Consider the following 27,585-nt stretch of genomic DNA (forward strand, 5'->3'; position numbering starts at 1 on the left):
TTGTTTTACAGAAATCTCTGTATTTGACTGTATAGTATGTAATTTTAAACCATCTATCTTTTATGCTAAGAAATTCATCACCTTCGCATATACTGATCTAAACTAAAGACATTATTTGTCCCGTTTTGTTTGAAGAAGAACCTGCTTTGCAGTGCCGGAGAGTTTAACCTGGTGTTTTGAAACTATTGTTCCACATCCCTATAAAAAGGAGTATTAGATGTGTGTCATTTGAGATAGGTACAGTGTTTGAAAACACTTTTAATATAATAACTTCAGTGTGTTTTTTCTCACCTAGGTGTATCGTTGATTTTTTTCTTGTGATTACACAACTAGGATTTTGCAGCGTTTATATTGTGTTCTTGGCAGAAAATGTGAAACAAGTGAGTAAAAGTGTTGGATGGAAATGATTTTTTGAAGCCTTTTTATTTATAGCTTTATTTCCTTTCTGTATCCACGTCATACTATTCATATAATGCCTGTAATGAGAATACATAGGGTACATTCTAAACAGCAACATTATTTCGATATAATTAGCATTATTTTGAAATAACTTAGTCCGCGTCTACACAGCAGGCAGTTATTTCAAAATAATGTTGAAATACTGTCAAGCTGGAGGATTTCTTATTCCAACTCCTGTAACCCTCATGTAGGAAGAGTAAGGGAAGTCAGAGGAAGAGTGCTCTATTTTGAAATAAGCTGCACAATTGGTGTAGCTCAGTTTGCGTAGCTTATTTTGAGTTAAGCCCTATTGTGTAGAGGTACCCATAGAGAGGGCTCTTGCTTTACCCCAAAAGATACCCCACTGATTAACTCTTGTAAAAATCAATCTGCTTGCTTTGTCGGTTGAATTCAATCCTGTGCTTGTGTAACACAATATTACTGACATCCAGTTTTTCTTAAATTTCAGCAGTTAATTTCACAACTTAGCCATTGGACATAATTGTTTTAAACACTGCTAAATAGTATTGGAAAGATAAGGGAAGTTCTTCTTCGAGTGGTCCCCGTGGGTGCTCCACTCCAGGTGTCGGGTCCCGTCCCGGCGCCGCTGGTCGGAAAACTTCTATAGCCGTAGCCGAGCCGGACCGCGCACGCGCGGACGCAGCGCGCGGCGTTCGCGCCTTTGCAACGGACCGGCTCCCCCTTGTCAGTTCCTCTCAGCCGCCCGTGGTTGCTGGCGGAACGCCGTTTGTCTCCTCAGACAGGAGCCGTTACTACACAAAAAAAAAAAAAAAAAAAAAAAAAGAAAGAGAAAGTTAGTTAGTTAATTGGTTAATAATAGTTAGTTAGGTTAAAAAAAAAAAAAAAAAAGAAAGAAGACAAAAAGACAAAAACGGGACATTATGCCTGGGTCACCGGGATTTAAACGGTGCGCTCTCTGCAAGGAAGCCATGCCAGCATCTGACGGGCATGAAGCCTGTGTCAGATGCTTAGGAGAGGCGCATGTGCCACAAAAATGCACTCACTGTGCTAAATTGACTCCGCGGGCACGCAGAGATAGAGATATGCACCTGAAACTGCTGTTATGTGACAAAGCTTTACAGCCTCCGGAGCAGCAGGTCTCAAAGTCCTCTATAGGACAAAGGAAGAGATCAGATTCCCCTGAGGCGCTGGGATCAAAAAAGAAGAGAGTTTCTCCCACCCGCTCTCTCCCGCCTCCCTCGCTGTCCCGGGCTGGTCAGGAGCACAAGCCGGGTGTCTCCGGGGCGGCAACGCACTCAGGCAGGTCGCATAAGCCGCAAGCGGCAAGCCGCTCGTTATCGGCACCGGCTCCGCGTCCCGCCGAGAGCACGGTCGCTGCGGAACGCTCGGCACCGCCACAGGGGCTGGAGCCGCGACAGTCTGCCCAGCCGCATCGGGCGGCACCGCAAACGGCTATTGGGGGCCAGGACAAGCCGGCACCGTGCTCGGCACCGGATGCCGCATTGCCAGATGGCACCGGGGAGCGGAACGAACGGGGCCGGCAGATCGCCCCCCACCGTGCCGATTCGGCACCGGCAGATCATGCTGCTATCGCAGCTGCACCGAGTGACCATCTGCCTGCGGTGCCGGGCAAGATGCTAATGCCTGCCGACAATGCTGGCGAAATTATTCCTCCCCCTACCAGCTGTTCCTTATCAGTGCAAGGGGGAGAGGCTTCCCCGGCCTCAGCAGTCCCGACAAAGGCTGCTAGAAAGTCAGCACGAAGGCATTCAATTTCACCTTCACCTCAGCCTTCAGTTTCTCCTTCTCAGTCAATGAGGGCTAGTCATCCTCCGTTGTCTCATAGCCCAACAATGCCTTCTCCTCGCTGTAGGTCAAGATCTTGTTACTCTGACCATCGGGAACGATATCATTGCTACCGTCGGGAATCATCATACAGATCCCGCTCACCTAGCTACTCCCCGCCTAGATCTTATCATAGGCGGTATGACAGCAGATATTCCTCGCGAAGGTCTTCCCCTGACCATTTTGAATATAGAAGTCACCGGTCAGTTTCGGGATATGGGAGACCTCATTCTCGCTCTCATCACTGCTGCTGCCATACTCCTCATGAGGCACGTCAATCATCTCCAATTCAACACTGGAAGAGGGCATCGCCTAAGCACCAGAATCCTTCGCCTTCAGTTCAGCTATCTGAGCCCGAGGAAGGCCAGATATCGGATACGGACGATCAATTACGATCTGTAACTCAAAAAGATGTTTCGACATCTTCCCCAGACGATGCAGTGTTTGAAGGGGATCCATCTCCCCCGGACGACACTAAAGACTTTCAAGACCTTTTTAGGAGAGTAGCCCAGTCTCAAGAGGTTCAGATAGCAGACACTCCAACGAAGCAGTTTAAACTCTGGAGAAATTTGCACCCCAAACAACAATCTAAGGTTGCTCTTCCTATGGACGAGGCGATCCTCCAATCAGCAGCAGAGATTTGGAATACCCCGGCTTCGACTCCACCAACTTCGAAACCGGCGGAAAAGCGTTATTTTATAGCATCCAAAGACTCGGAATTTCTGTTTACTCACCCGCAACCAAACTCCTTGGTCGTCGACGCAGCTCTCCAAAGGGCTAAGAACCCACAATTGAAGAATGCGGGGGCTGATAAGGAGGCAAAGAAACTTGACATATTTGGCCGAAAGGTTTATACATCGGCCACCTTGCTTCTTCGCATAGCGAATTATACAGCTCTGTTGGCGAATCATAGCTTCGACAGTATAGCGAAACTTACAGACCTGTCCCAAAGATCATCGGAGGCGGACAGAGAGTTGTTACGATCGATCCTCAAGGAGGGCTATGCATGTTCCAAGGCCAATCTTCAGATAGCCATGGATATAGCAGATACAGCAGCTCGAGGAGTGGCAACAGCGGTGTCCATGAGGCGCTCTTCTTGGCTCGCCACGGCGGCAGTGCCCAAGGAGTTGCACTCCAAGGTAGAAGACCTCCCGTTTGACAAGGTGAGGTTGTTTGCAGAAAAGACAGATGAGGTGCTTCACACGGGAAAAGATTCAAGAACGACACTTCGGACGCTGGGGATGTACGCACCGCCATTCCGCCGCCGTCGTTATTTTCCATACCAAAGACGGTACGATTATCAGTCTCGGAGGCAAACAAATCGTCCGTTCGACCAATCGCGACCTAGACAGCGCCCTCAACGAAGGCGTCCACCACCACCCAGGGTGACGGGCACGCCCGCCTCAAAACAGCAAGTTTGACTCCCTTGTCGGGGGCAAGCGCATCATACCAATCGTCATTACACAGACAGAACCCATTTTTCACCACCGCTTACGACCTTACTATCATCAATGGGTCGCAATAACATCGGACAAGTGGGTTCTGGAAGTCATAAGCAGCGGCTTCACCATTCCTTTCACTTCCATCCCTCCCACCACCCCACCCTCCCCGTCCCTTTTCAGGGACCCATCTCACGAGGATCTCCTGCGACAGGAAGTCCATCACCTCCTGGACATCGGAGCGATAGAGAGGGTCCCCGATCAGGTCAGGGGAAGAGGGTTCTATTCCAGATACTTTCTAACGGAAAAGAAAACGGGGGGCTGGAGACCCATTCTCGATCTAAGACGTCTGAATCGTTATCTTCGCAGACAGCGCTTCAAAATGGTGACACTGACTTCCATAATCCCATCCCTCGATGTCAACGATTGGTTCGCTGCCCTCGATTTACAAGATGCGTATTTTCACATCACAATACATCCCGCGCACAGGCGTTTTCTGCGATTTGTGATAGGTCTCGATCATTTTCAGTATCGGGTTCTACCATTCGGTCTGGCTTCAGCACCCAGAGCCTTCTCAAAAACCCTGGCCGTCGTGGCAGCTCATCTGCGTCGGTTACAGGTGATAATATATCCATACCTGGACGACTGTTTAATAAAAGGTGCCACGCAGCGAGAGGCATCGCAGATGGTGGCGACGGTAGAACAAACGTTCGAGTCACTCGGCCTCCTCCTCAACAGAAAAAAATCAACACTTATTCCGACGCAATTCATAAAGTTTATAGGGATAAACCTCGATTCACGCACGGCAAGAGCTTACTTACCTCACGAAAGGTTTCAAGCGATCAAGGATCTCGTGACCATACTAACCAGCAACATCATGGTATCGGTACACAATTGCCTGCGTCTCCTGGGCCACATGGCAGCGGCCACTGCTGTAGTTCCTCATGCGCGCCTCCACCTGAGGGGTCTCCAACATTGGTTGTCCACAGTTTATGTCCCTGTGAGGCACGACATCCAAAAGGTAGTATGCCTACCTCCGCATGTCCAAAGATCCCTGCAGTGGTGGACGAAAAAGCAAAACCTTCTGCCAGGGGTTCCATTCCATCGACAACAACCATCGGTACAGATAACATCGGATGCCTCACTCATCGGCTGGGGGGCCCACATGGGCAGCGAACGAATTCAGGGCAAATGGTCTCCCAGCGAAAGGCGTCTGCACATAAATCTGTTGGAGCTTCGGGCAATCTTCTACGCATGCAAACATTTTCTTCCCCACATCAGAGGTCTGACAGTGAGGATACTGACGGACAATATAGCTGCAATGTATTATGTCAACAGACAAGGAGGAGCACGGTCACGATCCCTATGCGCCGAAGCAGTGCGATGTTGGAACTGGTGCATACAGAACAACGTAACCATAGCAGCGTCGTACTTACCTGGCACCGCCAATGTAATTGCAGACTCTCTCAGCAGACAATTCCCCACGGACCACGAGTGGGAGATAAGGACAGATGTACTTTCTGTGGTATTTCAGAAATGGGGGATTCCACAGGTAGACCTATTCGCAACATACAACAACAAGAAATGTCGCCTGTATTGCTCGAGAGCAGGGCTCGGCAAGGGCTCTCTCGGCGATGCGCTTCTGGTCACATGGAAGAAGACACTTCTGTATGCTTTTCCCCCCACAGTGCTTATCTCCAGGACACTGGAGAAAATCAGCTTAGAAGCGGCGACTGTCATTTTGCTAGCGCCAGCGTGGCCCAGGCAAGCCTGGTATCCATTCTTACACAGAATGTCAGTTCAACCACCTTACCCTCTTCCTCTTCACCAAGACCTCCTTACTCAGGAACGAGGCACGCTGTTACACCCCAGACTGCAGGCGTTGCATTTGACGGCGTGGCTCCTCAGTGGTTAAAAGGGGATGAAAATCTATGTTCTGAGCAGGTCAAGACAATACTTCTACACAGTAGGAAAGACTCTACGAGGAACACGTACCTTGCGAAATGGCGGAGATTCGCTAAATGGTGCATTCAAAACAACATACACCCCCTCTCATCTCCTCTACAACACGTTTTGGACTACATCCTTCGCTTACGGACTTCAGGGCTGGCACTATCGTCCCTAAGAGTGCACTTGGCAGCCATCAGTGCTTTTCACCAGCCAATAGAAGGTTCCTCGCTCTTCTCCCATGCAATTACAAAGAGGTTCCTCAAAGGGCTCCTAAATTTGCATCCACCACGAAGGGCGCCTTCCCCTTCTTGGAATCTGGATTTAGTATTGGACACCATTATGTACCCACCTTTTGAGCCCTTGACATCAGTTTCTCTGCATATGTTAACAATGAAAACAGTCTTCCTCCTTGCAATTACATCGGCAAGAAGGGTAGGTGAACTGGGGGCGTTGATGGCAAGCCCTCCTTTTACAGTTTTTTCCAAAGATACAGTGACGCTACGATTACACCCAGATTTTATTCCCAAAGTCTGTTCTTCCTTCCATATTAACGAGCCTGTGGTCCTCCCGACTTTTTATCCCAAGCCTCATTCTTCAACTAGGGACGCTCTGTTTCACACGCTCGATGTCCAACGTGCGCTCTCTTTCTATATAGATAGAACACGTCAATGGAGACGCACTGACAGACTGTTGGTATCTTTGGCACCTAGATCAAAGGGCAAAGCGCTTTCCGCTCAACGCATTGCAAATCTCATCACTCTCTGTATTACGAAATGCCACTTGCTTAGGAATAAGCCTCTACCTGTTTTACCTCGGGCTCATTCTACGCGAGCGGTAGCGACTACCACTGCCTTTGCAAAGGGTATTCCCCTTGCGGATATCTGCCGGGCAGCTACCTGGGCCTCTAGCGCAACTTTCGCACGGCATTATGCCGTAACTAAGAGGTGGGCTTCAGATACCGCGGTAGCCTCTGCAGTCCTGTCCACAGTAGAAAATAACTGACCCGGAGCGCATTCTGGGTTACTGCTTTATACTCACCTGGAGTGGAGCACCCACGGGGACCACTCGAAGAAGAAGAAGAAGTTACTCACCCTGTGTAGTAACGATGGTTCTTCGAGATGTGTCCCCGTGGGTGCTCCACGCCCCACCCTCCTCCCCGCTCCGGGTCTTTCTGCTTTATCTTTCAGAGACCGAGCGGTGAGAGGAACTGACAAGGGGGAGCCGGTCCGTTGCAAAGGCGCGAACGCCGCGCGCTGCGTCCGCGCGTGCGCGGTCCGGCTCGGCTACGGCTATAGAAGTTTTCCGACCAGCGGCGCCGGGACGGGACCCGACACCTGGAGTGGAGCACCCACGGGGACACATCTCGAAGAACCATCGTTACTACACAGGGTGAGTAACTTCTTCTTCTGTCAAATTTTACAGTATGATAATGGTTTCTTCATGCAAAAAGTCAGCAATGTATCATAAACTCTTAGGATTTGTGCTTCAAAATGTGTGTAAACTCTTATATAGTATATTAGAAGATTTATCTGGAGTTGTTTGGGTCCTTAACTCAATTAATTTAAAATGAAAATGTGCATACTTCATTTAAATCATTGTTCTGGGGTGGGGCTAGAGATGCGGGGTTCAGTATGCAGACTGTCCCAGGGAGAGGGGACAATCCAAGCCCTTTCTCACTGTAGAAGATTGTGGCTAGATGAGAAGCACTTGTCCATGGCAGCTGCAGTTCCAGCGAGCACAGCTCTGGGAGCATGTTACTCCTGGCTAGGGCAGGTCCAGGTTCATCTCCCCCCCCCCCCCCCCCCCGTGCTTCCTGGGCAGAGTGAGGAATACAGCAAACTATACACTTTCTCCTCACTCTCTGACAAAGGAGGGGGGCTTCAGCCTCTCCGTCCCTAAAGAGTGCCTGGGGGCTGGAAGGCTTGGGGTTGGGGTTGTCTTGTATAGGCACAGCCTGCCTGGTGTTTGTTTGTTTTCTGTATCGTTTTATGAGAAGCAATCTCATTCTAGGCACATCCATTTTCCTGTCACAACCAACCCCTTTTGTTGCTTCAAGTTATGATAAGAGGAAGCTGTAAGCCGAATTTGGCAGTCCTAGTTCTTACTGTTTATGTTCTCGAACAGCCAGCCAAATAGGCAACCAGACAGACTCACAGATAGACAAACTCTCTGCAATATATAGTAGATACCAGTGGTTCTGATGGTCTGCGAGCTCCTTTCACGTGGCTTGTGGATAGTTCCCTCTAAGGTGTGCACCTGCATATGAGAGAATGAAGGACTGCCTACCAAATTAAAGGTTGCAGGTGTGGCTCCACTAATTAGGTGCCTGGACCCTGGAGAAAGCACACATGTAAGGTGAGCTGGTGGCCTTGGGGAGAATAGGAAGTGGGATGAGGTGGGATAAAGAGGAGATAGGGGGTGTATTGGGGGGAGAAGAGGACGTAGGGTGAATTTGTGATGTTCAGGGCTGCAGAGGCCAAAGAAAGCAGTGACTTCCTAAATAAAAAATATATTCTTAAGGTTTGTTTTTATATAGTGTTTTTATCCAAAATGTTTACAATAGTTCACTAATGGCACAACTAGCATCTGGAAAGATCATTCTTCTTCGAGTGCTTGCTCATGTCCATTCTAATTAGGCGTGTGCACGCCGCGTGCACGGATTCTGGAGCTTTTTTCCCTTAGCAGTATCCATAGGGCCAGCAGGGAGCCCCCTGGAGTGGCGCCGGTATACCCCTGCTGGCCCCTCCACTCCCTCAGTTCCTTCTTCCTGCCAGTGACGGTAGATGGAGCATGTGCTTAGGGCTATTAGCCTATCCCATAGCAGTGGTATCTCTCTTTCATTGTAATATAGTAATAGAGATGTAGCCGTGTTAGTCTGGTCTTGCTGAAACAAAAGACAGGACTATGCAGCACTTTAAAGACTAACAAGATGGTTTATTAGGTCATGAGCTTTTGTGGGCCAGACCCACTTCCTCAGATCAAATTGTGAAGAAAATTGGCATGACCATATATACTTCTCAGATACTTCGCCAAAGAATTAATGCCCACAAATCAGACATCAGACAGTTTCTCAAAGAAAAAATAGTTTCTTGTCATTTCAACCAGACTGGGCATTGTCTCAAGGACTTAACTACATGTATCTTACTTCAAAGAGACTTTAACACTGGACTACAAAGGGAAACCTCAGAACTGTTATTCATGCTTAAATTTGACACTTTACGAATGGGCCTTAACAAAGATGCTAACTACCTTACCCATTACAAAGATAGCTTCCCCATTTATCACCCCTAATATCATTAACTTATAGACACAAAGCTCCCCTCCTCTGTTCTAAAATCTGATTTGTCAATTTTATGTGTGTTCACTTTTTTTTTATTGTATCCCTTTTGGTATATATGGTTATGCCAATTTTCTTCCACAATTTGATCTGAGGAAGTGGGTCTGGCCCACGAAAACTCATCACCTAATAAACCATCTAGTTAGTCTTTAAAGTGCTGCATAGTCCTGTCTTTTGTTTCATTGTAATATAGGGTACGTCTAGACTACATGCCTCTGGCTACCTGATTAGGCTACCAGGCATAGGAAAATGAAGCGGCGATTTAAATAATCGCCGCTTCATTTAAATTTACATGGCTGCCGCGCTGAGCCAATCAGCTGTTTGTCGGCTCAGCGCAGTAGTCTGGACGCGCGGGTGTTGACATCAAAGGCATTTGTCAACCACCCAGGTATGCCTCCTGCTCAGCGCGACAGCCGTGTAAATTTAAATGAAGTGGCGATTATTTAAATCGCCGCTTCATTTTCCTATGCCTGGTAGCCTAATCTACATGCCTTTGGCAACAGAGGCATGTAGTCTAGATGTACCCATAGTTAGATTTAGTGTAAATACTGTTAAGTAGTTGTTAAGTAGTGTAAATAGTCACTGGGAAGTGCTCAGCGGGTCTCTCCCCGTTAGAGGAGGGGATGCCAGGGCCCCAGGGCTTCAAGCCTATGGCTCCTCCTTGAAGCGTATGCCCTGTGGAGACCCGCAGAAAAAAATATTCTTAAGGTTTGTTTTTATATAGTGCTTTTATCCAAAATGTTTACAATAGTTCACTAATGGCACAACTAGCATCTGGAAAGGTCATTAAGTGGCCTGCTGAGACCCTCAGCAATTTAAGTGGTCTGTGAAAAAGAGTTTGAGAATGACTGACATATACTTTTTTTCCATATCCAGATCTTGGGTCCAACCTTGCTCTCAATATGTAGCAATTGTTATATATTATTGAGTTTGTAGTTATGTCCAAAATAGTGCTGGGAAGTTTCCAAATGCAGAGAAAGACACAGTTCCTGAGCTGAAGACTGTAGTTAACTATAGTTATGTACTTCATTTGAGCGCACACACACAGTAGTTTTTTTCTGAGATCTGAAGTAGTATGTGTCACATCTCTGAGGATGTGAAAAATTGATATGCAATTGGAAAGGCATTCTGTAAAGAACAGGTGAAGATGGACAACATTGTTTATGGTTAATGATACCTTCCAGTAAATGTCTGAAGCCTCCCTCCACACAAATATAAGGTATCACTTAATGACATGGGAATGGTTGATTTACACGTAGATTTTGAGACTGTTCTGCTTCAATGGTAACCAGCCTTGCTATAAGTGTATCACAGTACGTTGGGATCCTTGTAGGCACCAAAAGCTAAGTAAGGTTGAGCCACTTCAGTACTAGGAGGGAAGACTTCATTTAAATATGTGGGAACTACAGGCGATATTCAGCAGCTATGTATGCTTATGAACTGTTATCCAAAGAATCATTATCATTATCATTTTCATATCTCATCTTATAGATGAGACATAAAGCTATTCTGACTACATTACATTTCTACGCTATCCCCCAGTCTCTCCAAATGAATGGAGACATTAAACACTGGGCTTCTTGATAAATTCCAGCTTGGGTAATTACCCCAGAATCTCCCTCTAGTTTCAGAGATGATGTTCTTAATGTCCTAGCTTATACAATTCTTCAATACAAATGTATGTTTTGAAACTGCTATTGGTTATACTTAATTGGTGGCTGAAGTAGTCCGTAAGTATTCTACCTTTCTCTTAGGAGTGTTGTGAGGCTTATTTTATGTTTTGGAAAGTGCTCTGAGATACTCTGGTGTAAGATCTTTTTCTATAAAAGTGCAAAATATCTGCATCTGCAACTTATATAATCTATGATTTGGGCCTCTGAACCTGATACTCAGTACAGGTTGGATCTTTCTGGTCCAATACCATCAGGACCTGACTGGTCCCTGATCAGGGATTTTTCTGGAGTGGGGAGGTCATTTCTGGCCCTTTGCTGGGACCCCCTCCTTCCCTGCCCCTCCACGGGCTCCCTGGCTACCCCTGCAGCTGAGCCGAGCCACGCGCTGACTCCCATTCCCCTCCCTTGCAGCCTAGCTGGGTCTCACATTGCCACTTCTCCCCCACAGCACACTGGGACTCTCTGATCTTGGGTCTTGTTGTCAGACCAGAGAGTTCCAGTTTATAGAGGTGAAAACTGTAGTTGTGAGACCATATTATAAAAATATATTTTACCATTCTAATGCATAGTAATCTGTGTGCATCTCTGTTCCTTCTCTGGTTCCACCCTCTAAGTGTGAATTGTGATTGCATCTATCATAAAGTTAGTCCCAACAGTTACTATCAAATAGGTAAACAGACTCATTGCTGCCTACCAGTGACATCTTCCTATTTACTGACCTTATAAACCAATCAAGGCTAATGAGCTATGTCTTTTTCTATCACTTCTTAAGGACACAAACATTGGGTCTTGGTTTTTTACAGATTTCAGGCAGAGGGGCCTTTACCAGAAATACTTTGCTGCCCTCTCCCAGGAGTATAGTTTTGGGAACAGAACTAATAACAAATTAAGGCTAGGCAGCAGAAACAGTTACAAAGAAATATGAAATGTACTCATTAAATAAATCAAACTTGTAAAAAATGCAGAGGCATCACTTTTCAATTAATTTAATTTTAATTGCAGTTTTCCCTTCTTTCTAGAGCAGGGCTATCAATCATGTGGCCCAGGGTGCTACACGTGGTCCACAGCCTGTTTGTTTGTGGCCTGCGGTGCAGTTTGGGTTTACACAGGATAAGTGTAGCCTTGCCTTAATCTTTGTATTCGTGCCCTTCTGTGTGAAAGAAGCTATTTGCATATATATTTGCATGAATGTGCAACCACACTTACGTTGTGGCCCTTGATATGTGCTGTGAGTATCATTGTGGCCCCTGGGGCTTCCGAAGTTGAGTAGTCCTGTTTTAGAGTATGAAAAAGCTAAGAAGCTGTCTCCTTCACAGCCACAAAGATCTGTATTTCAGAACTGTGTCCTGTAGAGGGCACCAAATGACAAAAGTTGGTACTGCCTTAAATATAGTGCATTGATGCTCCCCAAAGCCAAGCTTTATGAAAAAGCACTTAAGTTGCTTAATTGCATATATCATCAACATCAGCATTAAAAGCCACAAAATAATTAGTTCTTTTCCAATTCTTGCACCCAATGCTATCACCTTGATTTCCTCTCTTCATGATCTCACCTGTGATACTGCTCCTACCAAACAAAGCATCAGTGTTGGCATGATTTGTTTAATCTGCTGTCCTGATCCCCCAGGGCACTCGCACAGCAACACCATGGGGAACCCTTGCAAAGCTGATATTTCCAAGCTTGGCGTCCCTAGTGCTGCTTTGTACTGGCCGGAGAGCTGAGGTTAAAGCACTAGGGAGCCACATGTCTGCGCATTGAGGTGCAAAGGCACTGAGATCTCATAAGAACTGCTCCTTTTGCCCAGATTATACCAGGGTTTCCCTGCTTAGTTGCTGCTGACCCATATCGGACTCTGCAGACCCTGCTCTCCTGTGGCTCTTTGGTCTAGCAACATCCTTGACCTTGCTGAAGCACGGATGTTGCTGGACCAGAGAGTCTCAGATTTGGGAGGTTCATCCTGTAATAGAAAAACTGCAGAGATCTGTTTTTTAGGAACTTCTTACTGAGGTTTGTCTGTATAAAGTGAAAATTGAGTGTCTGGATTTCTTTAAAAAATTCTTATGGTTTTAAGTGGGAAAAATAATCCTTGAAATAATTTGGCACAAAATTAATTTAAAACTGGAGGGTTTTAAAAAGGTTACAATTTTGACCCTGAAATGTCTCTATCTGCCAGCTATTTAATAGCAGGATGTATTTTGGAATGCCTAAAATATTTATACTCTGGGCAAGGTATGTTAGCATAGCAAGCATGTGCTCCTTCTGCTCAAATGCTGTGTGTTATGTTAAATATTTGTTAGCTGAGACTTTCAGAGGAACTGAAGGGAGTTACTTGCCCAAAACTCATTGGATTTCTTAAAATCCCATCTTATGGTCTTATGTATGGAGCATCTCTGGCTCTGTATGTGTTTGCAAGTGAAAGAGCAATTGCACAACTTTCTTCTATAAGTGAAAGATAGTTAAAGCTTTTACACAGTGGTCAGTATTTTTATTTTAAGTTTGCTATTGGTGAATGAGATTATGAGCAGAAAGCTGACTTCAGATGACTTTAGGGAAATGGGAGATTTACTAGCTGTCTCCCTACTGGCTAGCACAAAGATGCAATTGCAGGTATGTGAATTCACTGAAATTTGGAAATGTTAGTTTACACAATTTGTAGTGAGAGATGTTTGTAGGAAATTTAATTTTCATGTTCAGTTTTGCTTAACTCATTGCAATAGCTTCTCATGAACCCAGGCTCCATGCTTTTTCTGAGTCCCCTCATTTTCCACTGAGTTTACCAGGAGTAGAAGAGTGCTTAGTACTTTCTAGAGGATGCTCAATATCTTGCTGAATCATATCCGTTTGGGTGTTAGTAATGACTAGACAACTCTGTATTCAGTGTTTCTGGAAAATCCATTCCCTTCTGCTAAGCTGTCATATCAACTTTCTATTATCAAATCACTCTTTTTAGCTTTTATGCTTTCAATTAAAAGTATTTTTAAAAAGGTATTCTTGCCTTTCTCAGTTTGCAGGCAGCCTGAATCAATATGAATGACAAGAATGAACAGTCCCATTAATCTCCAGTGGGCTGTTATTTCTTAATTTTAGTCAAACTGATAATTTAAATATCACTACTTTTCCTGTTTTTTGCTTTACAGCCCCAGATTGTCTTCTATTCCTGTCTAGATGCTCAATCTCTCAGCTTCTAAAACCTTTAGTTCTACTTTTCTTTCATCTTGCACCCCAAACAAAGTATTTTTTATAATTATAAATTGTCAAAACCCTGTAGCTATGTAGACTGAATTTGTTGTGGCAAACAGGTAACTGTACCAAGTTATCTAAAGCTGCTTCAAGCTTTCTAGTCTGCCTCACTGGAATATTGCAGAAATTAGAGGCCCTTGCTGTAGAATTCTGGTCCATTTTGAAATGGAATATACTTGAGGGAGTCAAGGAGGACACAGCAGTTGTGGAGAAGCTAAATGAATTGTATTGATCTTCCCGGCAGAGGATGTGATGGAAATTCCCATGCTTGAGCCATTCTTTTTAGGTAACAAATCTGAGGAACTGTTCCAGAATGAGGTGTCCAAAGAGGAAGTGTTAGGACAAACTCATACGTTTAAACAATGGTAATTCACCAGGACTTGATGGTATTTACCCAACTGCTCTGAAGAAACTTAAATATGACATTGCAGAATTAATAACTATGTAATCTATTGCTTAAATGAGCTTCTCCACCACATGACTGGAGCATTGCTAATGTAATGCCAATTTTTTAAAAAAGGCTCCCGACTTGGTTGAAGTTAAAGAACAGAATTATCAGACATGTAGATGAACATGGTATGTTGGGGGAAGAGAGACAGGGCTTTTCTAAAGGGGAATCATGCCTCACCAGTTGCTTAGAATTCTTTGAAGTGAGTCAACAAACATGTGAGCATGTGCATCTAGGGGGCATGGTATACTTGGACTTCCAGGAAACCTTTGAGAAGGTCCTTCACCAAAGGCTCTTAGCAAAATAAGCAGAGATGGGATAAGGGGGAAGGTCTTTCTTTGGATCAATAATTGGTTAAAACATAAGCAAAGAGCAGTACTATGGTCAATTTTCACAGTGGAGAGAAGTAAATATTGGGGTTCCCCAAGGATCTGTACTAGGATTGGTTCTGTTCAGTATATTCATATGTGATCTGGAAAAAGGGATAAACAAGTGGCAAAGTTTTTGCAGAAGATCTAAAATTACTAAAGATAGTTAAGTCCAAAGATGACTGCAAAAAGTTACAAAAGGATCTCCCAAAATTGGATAAATGTGCAAGAAAGTGGCAGGTGAAATTCAATATTGATATATGCAAAGTAATGCACAGTAGAAAACATAATCCCAACTATACATAAAAAATGTTTGGTTTAAATTAGCTGTTACTAATCAAAAAAGAGATATTGAAGGCATTGTGGATAGTTCTCCAACTCTGAAAACATCTTCTCAGTGTGCAGTGGCACTCAGAGCTAACAATGTTAAGAACTATTAGGAAAGGAATAGATAATAAGAATGAAAATGTCCTCATGCCACTATAAAATACAACGTATGCTCACATTTGGAATCCTTTTGCAGTTTTTGAGCCCTTTCTCCAAAAAGACTAGAATTGGGGTGGGGGAAGGGAGAGTACAGAGAAGGAAAACAAAAATGAGATATAAAACAGCTTCCATATGAGGAGAGATTAAAAAGGCTGGGGCTGTTCATTTTGGAAAAAAAATATGACTAAGGGGGAATATGGTAGAGGTCTGTAAAATCATTAATGTTGTAGACAGAGTGAATAAGGGAGCACATAACACAAGCAGTAGAGTCCACCTAATGAAATTAATAGGCAGCCTGTTTATAAGAAACTGAAGAAAGACTTCTTTGCACAATGCATACTTAAGCTGTGGAACTTGTTATTGGGGGAGACTATTGAGGTAAAAATCATAAGTGGGTTCAAACACGAATTAGATTAGTTAATGTAGGGTAGATCCATAAATGGCTATTAGCCAAGATTCTCGGGGACTCAGTAACCCCTTGCTTTGAATGTCCCTTAGCCACTGACTATCAGAAGCTGTGACTGGACATCAGGGCTTGGAACACTTGATAAATTGCTGTGTTCTAGTCATTCCTCCTGAAGCATCTGACACTAGTCACTGTTGGAAGATAGGATACTTGGTAGATTAACCATTGATCTGACGTAGTATGAATGTTCTTATCAGGGGCCTTGATGATACCCATAAAATATACCAATGGCATAAAAATGTGCTTCAGTAATATACTTAATTTGGAAACCCGATTACCATGTGCCTCATGATTGGAGAACAGTGCACCTGCAGTATAGAAAATTGTATTTTCTTTCACTATGTGTGCTGTTGTATCGTATTATCAGTATTACTAACAATGTGACTTTATATACATGACACTGGTACATGCTTTATATACATGACACTGGTACCTGTACTTCCATTGTGAATTGCTGAAAGTGTATTTTATTAAGAGGCTCAGTGATATCTTTGTTTCTTTTGTACAGTTAAGTAGCTCAGTACTACATATGTTAAAAGCATTGTTCAGATGTTGACTAATTCTTTTAACACCTCCGAAGTAGATAAACAAGACAATAATGCTAATGTATTATTATAAATATGCTTTGTGAGACTAGAGTAGCTCTAATTTCACAGTGCATTCTCCGTGTTCAGACTGTAACTACAAAAGCCTGGTTAGCTGATTTGGTATTTAGAAGTGGTGTTGTAGCTATATCAGTCCCAGGATAATAGAGACACAAGATGGGCGAGATAATCTCTTTTATTGTACCAACTATTATAGATGGTGGGATGGGGGTGAGAGAGAGAACCTTTTGAGCATGTCTCTCTCACCGACAGAATCTGGTCCAATAAAAGATATTTCCTGATCCATCTTACCTTCCTTGGCCCTGGTCTACCCTAAAGAGTTATTTTGAAATAACCTCCCTTATTTCAAAATAACAAGCAGAGCATCCACACTACTTAGCCTATTATTTTCAAACAACAGGCTGGTTATTTTGAAATCTGTACTTCTGCTTTCCTCAGGGAACAATGCGTATTTCAAAATTGTTATTTTGAAATAGCATCAATGTGGACTATCTGGACGCTAATTTGAAATAATTGGCCTCCAGAGACCTCTTTCAGCTGCACTTGTGGCTGCTCTGGCCATACCTGCCAGCTCTACTGCTCCACTTCTCCTGTGGAGCTTAAAACAGCAGGCTGCAGGAGAAGGGCTTATGGCACGTGGCCAGCTTGGCAAGCCCTGTGCCATACAACAGGAGCCATGGCAGACCCCAGTGCTCCCTCTGAGCCTCCCATAGCTGCCAACACTCTTGCAGCTCCTTTGGCTCCCATTGGCCAGGGATGCAGGAGACCTCCGGCCTGGACTGATGCAGAGATCCTGGACCTCATTGAGGGATGAGGAGACCAACCTCCAGGCTCTCCGCACCAGAAAATGGAATGCTAACACTCACAGCTGAATGGCCACCAGCCTGGCCAGCAAAGGCTACACCTGGATGAAAATGAAAGAGCTCCAACAGGCCTACAACAAGGCCAGGGAAGAGAGCCGATGATCTGAGGCAGCACCACATATGTGCTGCTATGACTAGCTGGATGCCATTATTGTCGAGTCCTTCCAGGGCACACATGGCGTCAGCCTCCATGAGGGCAGGGTTGAGAACTAAGGAGGAGGGAGGAGGCCAGCCCATCCACCGTGACTGCCAGCCTGGACCTGCTCTTCACCCTGTAGCCAGTCTTCTCCCCCGCCCCCCTCGACTCCCTTCCAGGATATATCCTAGGATTTGGAGAAAGCCAGGGAAGGCAGTTCAGGGTGAGTTTTATAACTTCCCTATACACAATGGAGGGAGGGGGCAAGAGATGGGCTGCACACTCCTCACTCAGCCTACTTGGCCTGGGGGGTCTCACAACAGCCTGTGCACTAGGGTACACATGGAACACCAATCCGAAGTGCTCAGCCCCATGACGCTCTCACACAGGAATCCCTCGGTCCTTCTCACAAGGTTCCTGGAGAGGCCTGCCTTACTCCAGTCTCCATGATGGGACACCTTCCCACTACAAGCCACTACTAAGGAGTTTGGAGTCATGGAAACACACACAGCAGTGCCACACACAGCACAGAGTCATGCCTGCACTCGGGCAGCATTTGCTCCTGATCAAGTGTGGTAATGTAGAGGAGACTGATTTGTATGGGAACCTGCTGGGAAGATGAAGAGGAGGGGGACCCCAGTAGCACTCTCTCTAGCAAGTGGCCTCTGCCGCTCACACACACCTCCCCAAACATCTCTCCCCTGAGAGTGGGCAAGGATAGAAGTTCTCTCTCTCTCTCTGTGGGATAATACTAGTGCCGGATCCGGAATCTGCAGGACACAGAAGGAAGCCACATTTTCCGCTTCTCTCCCCCCCTTCACACCTACAGGCTCCTGGCCTGGCTGGCACCTTCCCATGCTTGCTTGTCTCTGGGCCACGGGTATAGCAATGCTCCCCTGGGACGTCCGTGCCCCTGCAGGAAAAGGGTGCACTGTCAAGGCAATATATGTCCTTGCTCAAAGCACATTGCCATCATCTGAACCGAGACCTTCAGTGTCAGCTCAGAGATTAGGGCTAGGCTTCATACACAGTGTCTCCTGGGATGACTGCCCTTGTAACTTTTTTCTTCACAGCTGGGCTAGCTGTAAGCGTGGTGCATCCCCCACCTCCCATGCCATCATCCCGACTCCGCGGGATCTGCAGGAAGAAACACATCCAGGAAGACCTAACGAGGGAGCAAATGGTCTGCCTGCAGTCCCTCGTCTGAGAGCTTGAAGAGAAGTACTGGGAGTGGGCTGCTGCCTGGGAGCAGAGGAAAGCTGCCTGGGACCAGCTAGTGTACCAGTAGAGGCCATGTGCTCCTCCCTCACATTGGTGATGGAGTACATGGCCTTGTGCATGGAGTGGGCCACTGGCCACCTCCCTGCCTCCCCAATGGCTTCCCCTTTTAGCCCCCCAAGGGGCCTCTGGGGCACCAGAATATGGGGCAGTGGGACCTTGAGGGCAGCCGAAGCTTCCCGAACTACCCAAGTCAGGTGCCAGCCCCAGCCCTGAGCCCTCCTCTCCCCTCCCTCACTCCAGGTTCTTTCCCCAGTCCCTCCCCTGTTGTATATCTCCCAAATAAACAGACTTGTTTTTCCAGAAAAGAGGGCTTTTTCATTTGCTCTGCAGAGGAAGGGCGGGAGAAGGTGAGAAGGGAGGGCGAGGGAAGGGGGGAGGCGGGAAAGTAAAAGTATACAGAGGGAATGCAGGGGCCCCTTATGGAGAGGCCTGGGGGAGAGTCTCAGAGCTAGCCTTAGCTGAAACTCTCCCTCAAGGCCTCGCTGATGAGCACAGCCCCTTGATGTGCTCCCTGAATGGTGCTGGTATGCTCTGGCCAGCTGTTCAGCCTCTGCCCCCACCCTTGCAGGAAAGTCTCCCTCTTGCTCTCACATAGATTGTGGAGCATATAGCAGGCTGCTGCCATGAAGGGGATATTGCACTCCCTGAGATCCAGACAGATGAGGAGACTCCAGAACCTCCCCTTTAAAGAGCTGAATGCACACTCCCATTGAAAGTCTGCATGAGTTGTATGTCTAATTCTCCCTTTAAGCTGCTTTAAATGTTATCTAGGATTTTAATATTATGTGAATGATTACATTTGTTATAAAGTACAGTTTTGCTGATGTTTTAAAAAACATCTTCCCTCCAGGTCCACGAAGGATTTTTGGAGAACAGGATTGTACCCAGGAATGACACTGGAACCATTGGTCCCACTGAGAAAAGGAGTGTTGATTTACGAATATATATGCTGTGTTTTCTGCCATTTATTATTCTACTGGTTTTCATTCGTGACCTGAAGAACCTGTCTATGCTTTCCTTCCTTGCCAATTTTTCCATGGCTGTCAGTCTGGTAATAATTTACCAATACATTGTTCGAGTGAGTATACATTTCTGTCTCTTCCCTCCTTCCACCCCCACTGTTTTGTAAAGATATGACGTCTCATTTGGAATTTGTATGTAATGTCAAAGGACTTTTATATGTATTAACCTAACTTTCACATAGCATGGCTTACAATGTGGGCACTAAAGCGATGGGTACCTAAAAAGTGCATGAGAGAGAGAGTCTTTTAAGGATGGAATGTTTCTAGGAAATTGGACTTTGAAAAAGAAAGAGAAATGCCTGCTAACTGTCATATGATAAAACACGGCACTTTAAATGCCAGCATTGCCATTAAGGCAGGAAAATAAAAAAGTATGTCTATTAAAGAAGTTCTGTCTTTGAATGTGAAGAAGTTATTGTCCATGCATGCCTTCTGCAGCTTTTGAGAGTCTGTTCCACTGCCTGTCATGTTAGTGCAGCAGTTTCAACTGTCACATTTAATTCTAGCATCTCTCCAAAACAGTACTGAATATTTTCAGACTCCTCATTAAGAACACATGTTGCAAACTTTAATCTTTTAAGCAGTTGAGTAATTGTTGCATGTATTGAATTGTTGCTATAATACTAAAAGATGTCTTGAGAGATTTGTATAAAGCAAGCTGAATCATGGGATGAAAACAAAAATTCACATTTTAAGTGTGTGGGGGTAACTCTCACAAGATGTGTTAGCTGAGTTCAAAAGAGTGGTCAGGGTTGCTTGTGCACAATATTTTAAAATTCTGCAAATGTCTTTTGTCAAAGTAATGCTATCACACCTGTTTCAGTTATTTTGGAAATGTATTTCAAAATACCTGAAAGCAAGTATGTCTGCAACAGTACAGACACAAACTGAATTCCCCCATGTGTAGAGAGTTAAAGAAACCCTTAAGATGACCTAGTTCCAGCTTCTCTGTATGCCCAGAGCCAAGCACACACCCCCAGTCCTCTCACCTCTATTCCCCACCCCTAACGGCCAGATGCAGACCCTCTTCCCCCAGCTCAGACATGGACACCCCTGCCCTCCTAGTAGGGTTGCCAACCCTCCAGAATTGTCCTGGATTTTCCAGGAATTAAATATTAATCTTTGATAAAAGATAATGTTGTGATGAAATACGTCCAACCAAAGCTGGCAGACTTACCTTCTAGAATCCAGGAATCCAGGGTTCATGATGCTAGGTTCTGGACTTGAACAGTTTCCTTCCCCCTGCTTCCTTCCTTCATCATGGCATATTGGGAACTTCATCTGCTGGGAATCCTTCAGTTCCCACCCGCTCTGCCTGGCATTCTGTTTGAGAGCTGGGCTTTACCAGCTCCAGTGAACCCTAATGGCAGCCAACATCTCTGCAGCCCATTTCTGGGGCAGGGAGGGGGGAGAAAATTCTGCATACTCAACATTAATTTCTGCAAAATTCTGCATTGCACAGTGGCACAGATTTCCCCTAGGAGTAAACAAAGCTGGCATTTAAAGTGCCGTGTTTTATCACATGACAGTTATCTATCCTAGCATTTCCCAAGTGCAAGTGAGAGAGAGGGTGTGTGAGGGCATGGAGAGGGTTAACTGGGGAAAGGAGGAGCAGCAGATACTGGTTATCCTTTAAACTGTGCAGGCTATTGACACCACATGGCGATTTTGCGGTGGGCATGAGGGATGTGATTTGAGTTTATTTTCCTGGCAAGGGGCTCAGCTTTCAGAAATCTGGGAAATGCTGATGTACAATATTTGATGATGCTGTGTTTTTTCTCACCAGAATATATCTGATCCTCGAAAGCTTCCCCCTGTGGCTGGTTGGAAGAAATATCCACTTTTTTTTGGTACTGCCATATTTGCTTTTGAAGGCATTGGTGTGGTAAGTGTTCAGTTATACAAATCTAAATACAGTGATTGATAATTAGCTTTCAGTTAATAGCAATAGTTTTCCCTATCGCATTGACTTTAACGTTAATGAGATTTGGCTATTGGAATCAAGCACGCCCAGCATATGGAAAATTTTTGTTGTGTAGCCCTGTGGGTCTGCAGCTGGGTCGTAGGGCTGTGACCGGGGAAGGAATCCCTGGGACATGCTGAGCCAGCTGTGTCCTGGGCTTTCCACAGGGAGTGGGAGTACTGGGAGTCCATTGAGGCTATATGGTACCTCCCCTCCTCCCCCCCTTCACTCTCTGGGCTATTCTCTGCCCTGGTATTAGAGGCATCTTTGTGATACAGGCAATTATCCATGTCTTTGTCATGTCACAATGGGATTGCTGAAATGCACTGTACATCTGGGGACCATTCAGAACTATGGCTGGCACAAAATGCTGTAGGATGCTTATTAATTGTAATTACACTTTAGAAGTACTCAATTCAACCAGAGCTCTGGGATACCTGCATTTGCTTCCAGATGGAATTCAAAGTGTAGATTTTAGCCCATAAAGTAAGTGGTTTGGAACCTGCTTATCTGAGAGAGTCCCCATGCTGTACTGCCAGAGTGGAGATTAGAACAGACAGTGAAGCTGGAGGCCTCCTCAACTTATAGAAGAAATGGTTGCTGGCAGAATGCTCTCTGCTTTAGGACCTTCCCCCCTCATCTCCTCAGCATTGGTCTGCCAGAGCACAGGTTTGTTAACCTTCTAGGCACACTGCAATGCTTCCTCTCCTTTTCTGTCTTCTCAGGGTATTGAGGAAGGCGTGTATTGTAGATTGGGTGTGGCTATGTTTACAGATATTGTGGTGGTTGTTGTGCTTCCCAAATTTATGGGATGATTATTATAAATTCAAATAAATAAATAGAGCTTAGGGATGTCCATGGTTAACCGGTTAAATGGTAAGAATCACCCAGCTGGCCAGGCTGGAGCATCTCCCCTCCTGCTCATGGTGTGGTGTGGTGGGCCCAGCCTGGCTGTCTATAGCATGCCATGCCTGGCCCAAATAGTCACTGCCTGCCCCCGTTTAAGCGGTTAACTGGTTAAATGTAACATTTAACTGGTTAATTTTACATCCCTAATAGAGCTTTTAAAAAATAATGAAAATGTGTGACTATAGGAAAAAAAGAAGAGGATGTTACTGACCTTGTGCAGTAACAATGATTTTTCTTCAAGGAGTGTCCCTGTGGGTACTCCACCTTAGGTCTTATGGTGCTCTTGCATGCCTAGTCGGAGATTTACAGTAGCAGTGTCCTCTAGTGGGCCGCACAGGCAGCAACCATCCCTTCAGTTCCTTCTCTACTGCTGTGAGCATCGGTTGGTACTGCAGTTGCTCTCCTTATTCACTTACTAGTTCAACATTGTTCTCTTTCGAGTGGTTCCTGTGAGTGTTCCATTCTGGGTGCTGGTGCGTCCTTGTGCCGGCGACCAGAGACTTTTTCCGGCAGTTTCTGCCGCACCGTGCAGGCACCGTAGCGCCCTCAAGTGCTGTTGGAATTGTAAGGCTCCTCAGTACCTTCTCTACCATCCTCGGAAGCAGACAGAGCCAACTGTTCTCCTTATTCCTGTTTAAAAATAGTTAAATACCCAGCTTTAGCCCATAGTTTCCTCATAGTCCAAGTTTTTTAGCTCTCTTCTCCTCCCCTGTCAGTTTAAAAAATAATTTTTTTTTCCTTCTTGCGCTCTGCCGCTTTTCCCCTACCCCTCATGCCCGGTTCTCCGGGCTTCATGAGATGTGAGTCATGTCGGGATGCCATGCCCACCTCGGATGGGCACTTCAAATGTATTAAGTGCCTAGGGGAGGCGCATCAAACTCGACAGTGCCCCCACTGTTTGAAATTAACAGCACGGGCACGACGAGACTGAGCCAAGAGACTTAAGACGTTGCTCTACGAGAAGTCCCTTTGACCATCCTCGGAGGACTCTCCTACAGCTTCAACATCAGCTCACTTGAGTAAGGGTATGGAGAAAAATCCTCCCATTACCCACTCTGGGCCTGTGACCTCAAAAACTGGTCTAACCCCGAGCCCCTCGTGGCCGTCGGCGCTGTCGGCCGCACGGGTTAGTACCGAGGCCAGGCCAGGAACTTCGGGGATGGCGTTGCCTAAGCCATCGGCACCGCATAAGAGAACTCACTCTGAGCCAACACAGAGATTGGCGACACCGACTAGTACGGCACTGGAGGCACCCTCAGCGCTGACCGCGCTGGTGGGCTGCCACAAGGATCGGGCGAAGCACCATGCGAAGTCAGCACTGGTCCTCACCGATATGCCACCGCCCAGTAGTTCAGCACCTGAGCGACCCTCAGTGCCGTTGTCACCACCATTATCGGGCCCGGCACTGCCTACGCTGCACTGTACGGCACCGACAGGGAGGCACGAACGGCACTGATCCCCGGTCTGGAGCCGCATGTTATCAGCACCACCTTCCCTGGGATCATCCATTCATTCAGTGAGGTCCCGCCGCTCTTCGATCGTCTCTCGCTCCCCCAGTGAGATCGGCACTGAATCACGGAGCAGATTGTCCACGCAGCACTCTAGCCCGGAGCATAGACCTCTCTCCTGGCAGCCTATGGTGGTTAAGTATGCATATACTCCTCCTCCACACCCATGGTATGCCCAGCAATACGCCTACCCACCACCGCCATACACTACCTCATGTCAACCATGGGAGCGGCGTTTGAAAAGGAACCACCATCGGGCGCCTTCAACCATTGGCTAGAAGGCCGCACCCAGCGGGTAGTGATCAACGGCTCGATGTCAGGATGGTGGTCGGTTTCTAGCGGAGTGCCCCAAGGTTCGGTTCTAGGACCGGTTTTGTTCAATATCTTTATTAATGATCTGGATGAGGGGATGAATTGTACCCTCAGCAAGTTTGCAGATGACACTAAGCTAGGGGGAGAGGTAGATACGCTTGAGGGCAGAGATAGGGTCCAGAGTGACTTAGACAAATTGGAGGATTGGGCCACAAGAAATCTGATGAGGTTCAACAAGGACAAGTGCAGAGTCCTGCACTTGGGACGGAAGAATCCCAAGCATAGTTACAAGCTGGGGACCAACCAGCTAAGTAGTAGTTTTGCAGAAAAGGACTGGAGGTTACAGTGGATGAGAAGCTGGATATGAGTCAACAGTATGCTCTTGTAGCCAAGAAGGCTAATGGCATATTAGGTTGCATTAAGAGGAGCATTGCCAGCAGATCCAGAGATGACATTATTCCCCTTTATTCAGCTTTGGTGATGCCACATCTGGAGTATTGTGTCCAGTTCTGGGCTCCCCACTACAAAAAGGATGTGGACGCACTGGAGAGGGTCCAGCAGAGGGCAACCAAAATGATTAGGGGGCTGGAGCATATGACTTATGGGGAGAGGCTCAGAGAGTTGGGTCTGTTTAGTCTGCAGAAGCGAAGAGTGAGGGGGGATTTGATAGCAGCCTTCAACTTCCTGAAGGGAGGTTCCAAAGAGAATGGAGAGAGGCTGTTCTCAGTAATGACAGATGGCAGAACAAGGAGCAACGGTCTCAAGTTGTGGTAGGAAAGGTCCAGGTTGGATATTAGGACAAACTATTTCACTAGGAGAGTGGTGAAGCACTGGAATGGCTTACCTAGAGAAGTAGTGGAGTCTTCATCCCAAGAGGTGTTTAAGTCTCGGCTTGACAAAGCCTTGGCCAGGTTGATATAGTTGGGATTGGTCCTGCCTAGAGCAGGGGCCTGGACTTGATGACCTTCTTGGGTTTCTTCCAGCTCTATGATTCTATGATTTCTAGGCCTCCTCCTCCTGACACGCCTGCTGCCACGGTCTCTGCCACTGAGCCAAACTCTCCAACCCCCTCTGAAGCACATGACTCTCTCTCTGAGGGAGAGACTAGGTCACTGCTTGATATCTTGTCGTCCTCTCCAGACGAAGCGGCCACTCCAGAAGCTGCACCATCTGGTGATGACATTAAGAAATTTCAGACCTTTTCGAAAGGGTGGCTATAGCTCAATAAAGAGATCTCCAGGAGGTGCAGGAGAAACAATATTTCCTTCTCCGCACACTACAACCTACAACTACCTCCAGGTTAGCTCTCCCTATGGACAAGGCTATCATGGATCCGGCCGATAACATCTGGCAAATTCCAGCAACCATCACTCCAACAAATAAAAGGGTGGATCACAAATACTTTATTGCTCCGAAAAATATGGACTTTCTCTTTCTGCACCCACCTCCGAATTCCCTGGTGGTGGACTTGGTGCGACACAAGGGCAAACAACCCAATCTCAGGACCACCCCACAAAATAAGAACCATAAAAAGGTGGACATTATGGGGCCTAAAGTTTATTCATCAGCCACGCTACTTTTGAGAGTTGTGAATTACACAGCCATGCCTGCAGATTACGACCACACCAACTATTCGAAGTTACAGGATCTGCTCCAACACCTCCCAGAGCACAAGAGGCCGACATTGCTTAACATCATGCAATAGGGTCATAATGTCGCTTTTACAGCCCTACAGTCCACCATGGACGTAGCAGACACCGCAGCTTGCATGATGGCCTCTGCGGTTGTCCTCCACAGAACATCCTGGCTACAGGCATCTGGGATAGCCAGGGATCTGCAGCAAAAGTTGGAGGATCTACCTTTCGATCGAACCAACCTTTTTGCTGCAAAGATGGATGAAGTGCTGCATTCTATGAAGGACTCTCGCATGACTCTCAGGACACTGGGAATGTACATTCTCCTGTTCAAGAGAACTAGATATCAGCCATACCAACGCCAGAGAGACACCTTCAGGCAGCAGCCCAGAAACAACTTCCGCCCGAGACAAAGACTGTAACGGCAACACCAGCAGCACCTCACGTCCCATCTACTGGCAAGCAAACAGCAGGTTTGAAGGTCAGGTCGAGAGCTGCATAGCCAATCCACCATTATCGCCAACCGACACCCCTCAGTTCCACCAACCCTTCCGGGCCTTTTTCCACCAATGTTGTCTCATTACTTCGGACAAGTGGGTTTTGAAACTGATTCAATACAGTTATTCTGTCCTGCTTACCTCTATCCCTCCTACCCTGTCCCTTTTCAGGGATCCATCTCATGAGGCAGTTCTCCAACAGGAGGTTGCATGTCTTCTCCAACTCAGCACAGTGGAACAAGTACCACCTCGATTCCATGGCCGGGGCCTTTATTCAACCTACTGCTTAACCCAGAAGAAGACGGGAAGATGGTGACCCATCTTAGACCTCAGGCGCCTCAACAAGCACATGGCGTACCACCGTTTCAAGATGGTTACTCTAGCAACAATCATTCCCGCTCTCAATCAAGGAGATTGGCCATCGGCTCTCGACCTCCAGGATGCTTGCTACCACATTATGGGTCATCCTGCTCACAGATGTTTCTTACGGTTTACGGTAGGCAACCAACACTGTCAATACTGGGTACTCCCGTTCGACCTCTCAACTGCCCCCAGAGTGTTTTCCAAGACCTTAGCAGTCATAATGGCATCACTTCGCCAACGAGGGACCATAATATTCCCATACCTCGAAATGGATTACTTCCTGCATTCGAACTTGTTATACCTTATATGAGAAGCACTTACCTGAGAACATCACGGCTCCCTCCACCAGAGCTGTGGCTTCCACAACCATCTTCCTTCAGAATGTTCCACTCCAAGATATTTGTAACGCTGCCACCTGGTCATCCGACCACACCTTTGCATGGCATTATGCACTTTCCTCTTCTATAGCATCATCCATGGTGGTGGGACACACAGTACTGTCCACAGTGTCTACTACACGGCTCCAAACCCACCTCCACGAGCCGACAACTGCTCTGTAGTCACCCAGAGTGGAGCACCACAGGGACCACTCGAAGGAGAAGAAAGAGTTACTCACCTTGATGCAGTAATGGTACTTCTTCAAGATGGGTCCCCGTGGGTGTTCCACTACCCTCCCTCCTTCCCCTGCTTTGGAGCCTTGTACTCTAGCAGGTAGAGAAGGAGGAGGAGCCGCATCGTGCAGGCACCCTACAATTCCAACAGCACTAGAGGGCACTACAGCACCTGCATGGCATGGCAGAAACTTCTGGAAAAAGTCTC

At 46.4% G+C, this 27,585-nt stretch overlaps 1 protein-coding gene across 3 annotated transcripts in view; it reads left to right on the forward strand.

Moving 5' to 3' along the window:
• SLC36A4 (solute carrier family 36 member 4) overlaps positions 1 to 27,585 on the forward strand; it is a 246,519-nt gene that overhangs the window by 47,649 nt on the left and 171,285 nt on the right. For all 3 annotated transcript variants that reach the window (XM_075919368.1, XM_075919369.1, XM_075919370.1), the window contains exons 6-8: positions 296 to 380; positions 19,409 to 19,636; positions 21,367 to 21,465. In XM_075919368.1, the coding sequence (XP_075775483.1) occupies positions 296 to 380; positions 19,409 to 19,636; positions 21,367 to 21,465 (412 nt within the window). The remainder of the gene's footprint in view (positions 1 to 295; positions 381 to 19,408; positions 19,637 to 21,366; positions 21,466 to 27,585) is intronic.

This window comes from Pelodiscus sinensis, chromosome 1, assembly GCF_049634645.1.
Source record: "Pelodiscus sinensis isolate JC-2024 chromosome 1, ASM4963464v1, whole genome shotgun sequence".
Lineage (NCBI taxonomy): Eukaryota > Metazoa > Chordata > Testudines > Trionychidae > Pelodiscus > Pelodiscus sinensis.